The following is a 7,573-nucleotide window of genomic DNA, read 5'->3' on the forward strand; positions in this document are numbered from 1 at the left end:
TGGAGTATATACGGCAACTGCAACTCTGATGTAGCTATTGTATTGGAACTGCACATTAACTTGCAGACTAGGTTGATATGCCAGTGATAGACACAGACACACACACACACACAATTCATTTATTGCTAACAAATGGCAAACATCCCTCTCGCTGTAATTTGGCTACAAAACAACCAAAACAACTTGGTGTGGACATACAATACATAATGCACCTGTCCTCGTTTTCTCTTTTGGTTCCAACTTTATATACATTTTCTGCACCGCGCGTGCAGACAAGGTAAACTGGCTTTTACTCACACAACAGGAAGTGACATCGCCACATACAGTCAATGCGAAATAGCCAACAACACTCATGATAACTTAACCTTCTTTCCCACCAACAAAAACACCCACGAACGGATAAACACCGGATAACACAGCATCAACAGGGAAACAGAAAAGACACAGAACTAGAAATCAACAGCATAGTCCTGGAATCATGAAGGCGAGCGCCGGGGGGCGTAACGATCGCCGAGGGCACTCACACACCGACAGGGCGGGCCCAGCCAGAGCAGGCGGGGTGTGCTGCACGGCGTCCACACAGTCAGAGGCCGGACCCTCGGAGAAGGAGATGCCAGAGCTACCAGGGTGGCAGAACATCTCATGGCAGGCCTTGAATGTAGCTCTTGAACCCTGCGTAGCATGGCACGACTCCGTTGTGATGGCTGAGTGAAAAGTTTTGCATCATCAGACGCACGGATTTCATCGAGGAGGGAACACAGGGCCTGTGATATTTCTGGCTTAATAGACGCCAGAGTGTGAGATCTCAGCTCTGTGCCATATCTTTGTTTGACAAGTCTGGGTAGGCTAGGGTGAATGAGCCTGAACCATGTGAGGACCACCATGTTTTCTAGCATGCGCGAAAGCTCCTCCTCTTCTGTCATAACCTCACCATGGTGGCTGAGGCCACCAGGGCATAACAATGATTCCTCCACAAATGGTATCAGTCGCTGGTAAAGGTCTTCTGGATGCTCATCTCCCTCAAGATGTATATCTGAGAAGTCAATAAACTGAGTGCCAGAGACTTGAAAACCAAAGTGTTGCCTTATTGTTTGCCATATGAATCCCAGTGATGTAGAATTTTTAACTATGGTGGTTCTTGATCTAATAGGGCAATAGTTAGCAATTTGCCCAAGCATCTAACTTTCTGCTGTGCAGTGCGTTGCCTAGCAACAGGAACGCCCTCACATTCATTCTGAAATCCTCTAAGCGGCTGGGCTTTTGTTTTTTTCAGCCACGCGACTCCCTTGGCCAGAAAAGGAGCAAAGTTCTCGTCCACTGATAAAGTGTATAATAAATTCTGATTCCAGTTTTCGAAGGTATGTATGGTTTCAGTCTTTGAAAGGCACCACTGCTTCGGTGCACGGTAAGTAGATGCCATTTTCTACCTGTTTGAATATGCGGACGTGCTTTCATAGTGATGGCTACACTGTTTCGGCTTCAGTAAAATATTCTCCACTGTCGGGCGGCTCCTCATGAAAGTGAAAGTAAATACAGCATGCGAGTGATAATCCGACTGCTGCCACCAGTTGAGGCTGTATTATTAACAGAAAGCCGAGACATGGGCAGACAAGGTAAACTGGCTTTTACTCACACAACAGGAAGTGACATTGCCACGTACAGCCAATGTGAAATAGCCAACAACACTCGCGACAACTTAACATGGCCACGTAGGCCTACCGCTGGTCGGTACTGGCGGCGGGTATGTAGGTGTGAAAGCATCCGAAAAAACTACATCTTTGCCCTGACTAAATACGTGAAATAGGCCTACAGATCATTGCAATGTCAATCTGTAGTGTTATATTCTTTTAAAAGAAACATAACCATCTTTGATTACCTCGAATACCAATCCAATGCATGTTGACTTCACTGGTGTAGATAGAAGTAACTTCGCTAGCTAATTAAAATAATGGAAATACCTTTACTTCAGGTGTTCTTGTTTGTTTTTATTAACGTGCACCAGATATGCGGTCATTCCACAGAAACTGCTAGTCGTGTTACAGCCCTCCAATCTCCCTGTTGTTCTTCAGCCTTGGACCTCATTGACCGCAAGGCAATGTTGTCAAATTTGACAACGGTGAACCTGCTCAATCAGAGCCTTAACTCACCCAATCTTGGAAGAAACTAGCCCAATTTAAAAAATAATAAAATACAAAAAATGCATAAAATATGTTTGTACACTCATACATAAACACACATTATACTTTTATTCTTGTCATGAAGGTGAACGTGCTCATTATGCAAGATTGCCCCCCCCCCATTCCCACCCCCCAACCATCCCCCCCCGCAAACATCGCTCTATAGTTGCAACTAACGTTCTGAATTATCCTTCTCTGAACCTGAAAGACGTGGCCTAGCTTCACACCATGGACTGTAAAAACACAGGCTTCAAGGTCCTTAGCAATAGAGTGTACTGAGTTCAGTGTCCATAGCCTAATTAAGGAATTACCTAACGTTTGCCAAGCTGCTGTTGATACTTAAGTTATACCGACTATGAAACAAAAGAGTTTCAGCTACGTTGTCGAACATTATTTATCAGGGCTCTGCAGTGTTCCCATTTTAGGATAATTTGCACCTGAAAATAGACGTGTTATTCTAATTGGAGAAATAATTTTGGCGCACTTCTGCTAATTAGGGTGCATCAGTGCACTCCTAAATTTTTCCAACTTAGCGCAGAGCCCTATTTATTCAAGCCTGAATAAACACAGAACTGTTCTGCGTGTAGTAGACACAGGCTAGGTGCATTATAGGAAATAATACCAACCAAAGTAGTATTAAATGTATTTTTTAAAAACAAAATAATAAGATAATATACGCACATACAAGCTGTTTTGGAGTTTCTTTGGAGTATATTCTCTTGCTTTAAACCACAAGCTAATTGCCCCTAAACCAGCTGTAGTGAAGCCAGCAAGTTGTGAAACATATGTAAGTATTTGAAATATAAACTCCAGAAAGCACTGTTTAGAAGCCTGAAAGTCAAGGACCCAATTAAGGAACCGCTCAGCTCATTATGAAGAGGAATGCAGATGAATTGCACATACCTGGCCAGACTTGAGCTGTAGTATTTATCTGTTCTCAGGGTGTCCTGTGTAATTCAGCCCCTCTCAAAAGGACCATAATGGAATTTGCTGCAGGATGGATTTCAGGTAAAGATTCTCTTTGTACCTGTGCACAATCATTGGTTATAAGGGAGTGATTTCATTAAAATGGGTGTGCAACAATGTTAGATTTAAAAAATCATACAATTTAGGTGCAGCGGGACTGGTGGTTGGACATCCGATGGACACAGTGAAGGTAGGCATGCATGCATTGACACCTGCATGCATATGTATATACTGGCTCATGGATATCATTCGTAATCCGAGTGGAGCCCTTCACAGCTGTGTGTAGTGTCGTTTTTAATTGTGTTCTTCCAGGTGCGTTTGCAGACCCAGACCAGGTACAAGGGGATCTTTGACTGTGTGGCCAGGATTTATGCACATGAAGGGGTGAGTGCAGAGATGCCATCTTCTGAATAAGTTGACATAGTGAGGATGACTTAGAAAGAGTGCACGTGGTGCTTTCCTGTGCCATGAAGTCACTCAGTTGCATGTTATGGGAATATACCAATGATAATTTCTATCATTTTTAATATTTCCTGGTACAAATGCAACCTCGCAACATCATTCTATAGGTGCTGTTTAAAGCTCACTGCAGTTGGGACCAATGCAGTTTGGTCATGATCTTGTTCAACATGGACCTACAGAATATCTTGTGTTAAACCCATGCTAATTCATGGTACACTAGAGTGGCATGTAGAATATTAACAGTAGAAAGCAATTGTTGTTCTATTGAGATTTTTTTATTTATTTATTTTTATATATCCTGAAAGCAAAAAAGTTAGCATACTGCCCCACTGCTGAAGAATTAATTGTTCAGCGAAGACCTTGTTTCTGACATTAAGGTAATGGAAAACCTTTTCACTATACAATTATGTTAATGTGCCTGCGGGTACTAACTGTACCATAGGGACTGCATGGGCATCACGTTATCTTGGTTTTTGGCAGTGTCAAACTGAGTTGCCAGATATGAATAGCTTGCTAACCAAGATAGCTACTGTTGGTAGCTACCCTAACAGCAAACCTTGCACCCTATTACGATTCAGCTCTATTATGATTATGAACAAGTGACAGCCTCGGATCCAGTTCTTTCACTGTGATTGGCTAATATTAGCTCATACATGTATGGCTGACTGGCACTGATCCTACCACTGATGCAGTTGGTTTCTGCATCATCGATGTCAGAGTCTGTATTGTTTTCCATGTAATTCTTCACGTTTGGCTAGCTAGAGTCCATTTAGTGGGCTGTCTGTCAAAAGTAAACGTGAATATTCATTGCAGAATGAACACACTCCCTCATTCCTCTAGCTCTCCGGCTCAGAAAATTTTCTTGGTTGTAAATTTGGGGAAAGTAGCTATAGGTTGTTTTCTTATGGCTTAACACTTTAAAAGTACAAAGTGATTACACTGGTTTTTAAATAATTTTCCACCATGTAACTGCTTTTGCATGTATTTCTTCTTAGTCTTTGGAAGTATTAATTGTTAATCAATTTCTTTCTTCATCAGATCACTGGGTTTTTCAAGGGCATGTCATTCCCTGTCCTGAGTATTGCTTTCAGCAACTCCGTGGTCTTTGGTTCCTATAGCAACGCCCTGGACTACCTCACCCAGTCACAGTATGCCCAATGCAGCAAAGAGAACTCTGCGACTGCGGCGGCAGTCTTTACGGCTGGTTGCTTTTCTGGACTAGCCCAGGTAAAAGAAAAAGCACAGCGATAACAAACTGAGCCTGTGTCTTTCCCAATCCTAAAGACTGTAATTCAGGTCTGAACATGAGCATTTTGATGTTTTTTTTATTTTTTTATTTAAAAATAAGCTGTTCTAATTCACAAATTTATTAACATGTTTAAATTGGGACATGACTTTGTGGGGTGGCAACACTTTTTGCTTTTGAAGCACATGAAAGTAATAATTTGCTTTTACATTAGTTTAACAATGAGGATGTTTTTAATAGCTTTGAATGAATTAAATTAAACCATTTATCTTCCTGCTTCACGGCCACCTGCAAAATGGTTACAAAGCCCCCTCCCAAACTCCAGCTGACCTTCTCACCTCATGTATTGGTTTCATAAAGCTCTCTTGTATCGCCCTCCGCCTTCAGGTACTGGTCTTAGCTCCCATTGACCTGGTCAAGGTGCGGTTGCAGAACCAGATGAATGGCAGGTGGGGGGTGGGTGCGGACAAATACAGGGGTCCTGTGCATTGTGTGGCTGTCATCCTGAAGGAGGACGGTCCCAGGGGCCTGTTTCGGGGGATGGGGGCCCTCGCTCTGAGGGACGTGCCCTGCTACGGTCTCTACTTTCTTCCCTATGAGCTCATATGCAAAGCACTGACTGAGAGTGGAAAAGAGCCAGGTGAGTGAGTGAGTGTTTTGTAGAAGATTATATGCGAATGAGATCTGATTGGCAAATGAAACTGTCACATTCACTGTCATGTGGAAATTCAGAAGTGTTCACAAACCAACTATCTTACTGTTTCAGAATTGGCGTATTTTTGTAAAGCTCACTTTAAATGGTTACCTTCCATTTTGGGTCCTCCTAAAATTTAAAATAAAATTTGTGACAATGTAGGTGTCAAGACTGCATACATTTGTAAACTATAATTACATCGTAACTGCGCGTTTATTGAACACTGCTGTTCATTGTTAGCTGATCTTTGACCTTTGCCTGTGTGTAATACAATGTAGGTTTTACGGCATGCGAAGTGATAATGTGCGTGTGTGCGCTTGACTTCAGGCACATTTGCGGTGCTAGCGGCCGGGGGCACGGCTGGCGTGGTGACGTGGGCCTGCGCTACACCTATGGACGTGGTGAAGGCGAGGCTGCAGATGTCCGGAGCCGGGGGGCCGGTCTACAGGGGCGTCCTGCACTGCATATCGGTCAGCCTGCGCCAGGAGGGCGTGCGGGTTTTCTTCAAGGGCCTCCTTCTCAACAGCCTCAGAGCCTTCCCTGTGAACGCCATCACTTTCCTCTGCTACGAGAGCCTGACGAGGGCCGGGACGTCACCGCCGTGACGTGAGACTGCTTCCAGGGCCGAGGCCGCGAAGCGCGGCGTGCTTGACCACAGCCATTCACGGAACAGCGTGGCCAGTCGCTGCTACCAGAAGCGCACAAACTGTTCATGATGCGGTGAACTGGGCTGTTATTTCAGGGCTATCCTGAAAATGAGTTGACGTAAATAATTTAGCGTTGGTGAGCCACTATGCAGAGACATCGGCAAAGAATAGCAACTGCCTCAGCAGTGGAAGGGGAGGAAACCCTGGACAGTTATCAAAAGAAAGGTTTTTGTAGTATTTTTTGTATGTATTGTAGTTAAATAGAAAAATATATACATGTTTAAAAATATATACATTTATAAACTGAACACATGACAGACATTGTGCCTTAATTGTCATTCTCATTGTCACAACCCATGTACATACAACTAGTAATCCATTCACAGTTCATGTATAGGGTAATTTCTGATTGAAAAGAAGTTCATAATGGCAAACAATGCCCCCTGTATGCCTTCAGAGTATTGTTTCATCTTGAGCTAAAACAGAAATAACCTAGACAGCTGACCCAGTTTACTATGTATTCTGTTATCAGAAATGGCAGTCTATTTTTTTTAAACTTCTACAGTGCTTTATAAAATTTGTGTATGTTTGAAATAAATAATCCTTAAATCTCAAATAATGTTTAAAAATATCTGGGTAAGAATTCTGTTTTGGATTAACATTCAGTAAAAAACCGCATAAACCCAGAGGCAGGGCTTAATAAACAAATGACCAAACTATCCTTTTTAAATATTCTTTCTAGCAATTGAAGATTTAAAATGAATATTTACATTCAGTTTGAAAGAAATCTTGAACAAATACATGGAAAAACTTTCTTTTAAGAAAGTGTTTGTACAATTGGCGGTTTATTTTAATGTTGGTCCGAGAGCATTTTTGTATTTGTTAGATACTGTTCATGGCTGTGTTGAGGTAGTAGTCAGATTATTCACTGGCATCTTTTAGCAGAGTGTGCTTCCTGAAAATAACATCGCTTGAATGCAAATGAATGTATGGAATTCCTTTAGTATAGCTTTAGTATACCATTCATCCTTGCTTCTTTCAAAATTCATACTTTTAGACATACTTTTATTTTTAAAAACTGGTAGCTATTGGCTTGAGCATGTGTCAGTTGCTTGTGACATGATGAAAGCTATGTGTATGAGGGCGGATCTCATTCTGTAGCGTTGAGCCTGAGGCTTTCTAAGAGTCTTGGCATTCTGTTCACGTATTCAGCGCCAGCCCCGATGTAGAGAGAGAGGACTTCAGGGGTAGACAGTGAGGCACACAACAAGGTACAAAGGTGAGAGCCAGGCTTAAAAAGGGACTGCAAAGGGAGGAAGGAACACAAATCAATGCTCCCTTTTACAAACTGTGACAAATACAGCTGTTTTAGATTACAAAC

General features: G+C 42.4%; 1 protein-coding gene across 3 annotated transcripts; it reads left to right on the forward strand.

The window, feature by feature from the left end:
* Positions 1-43: 43 nt before the first annotated feature.
* Positions 44-6,742, forward strand: LOC135262841 (solute carrier family 25 member 45). Of its 3 annotated transcripts, none has more exons than XM_064350148.1 (7): positions 44-1,405; positions 3,119-3,185; positions 3,290-3,333; positions 3,456-3,527; positions 4,644-4,832; positions 5,239-5,491; positions 5,873-6,742. In XM_064350148.1, exons 2-7 carry the CDS (start codon positions 3,158-3,160, stop codon positions 6,148-6,150), a joined length of 864 nt encoding a protein of 287 aa, XP_064206218.1. In that variant the 5' UTR covers positions 44-1,405; positions 3,119-3,157; the 3' UTR covers positions 6,151-6,742. The 3 variants fall into 3 exon arrangements, with proteins under 3 accessions (XP_064206218.1, XP_064206217.1, XP_064206219.1); XM_064350147.1 differs by having other exon boundaries at positions 45-1,358; XM_064350149.1 differs by lacking the exons at positions 44-1,405; positions 3,119-3,185; positions 3,290-3,333; positions 3,456-3,527 and adding an exon at positions 3,537-3,982.
* The last annotated feature ends 831 nt before the right edge of the window (positions 6,743-7,573 follow it).

This window comes from Anguilla rostrata, chromosome 9, assembly GCF_018555375.3.
Source record: "Anguilla rostrata isolate EN2019 chromosome 9, ASM1855537v3, whole genome shotgun sequence".
NCBI classification, from domain to species: Eukaryota; Metazoa; Chordata; class Actinopteri; order Anguilliformes; family Anguillidae; genus Anguilla; species Anguilla rostrata.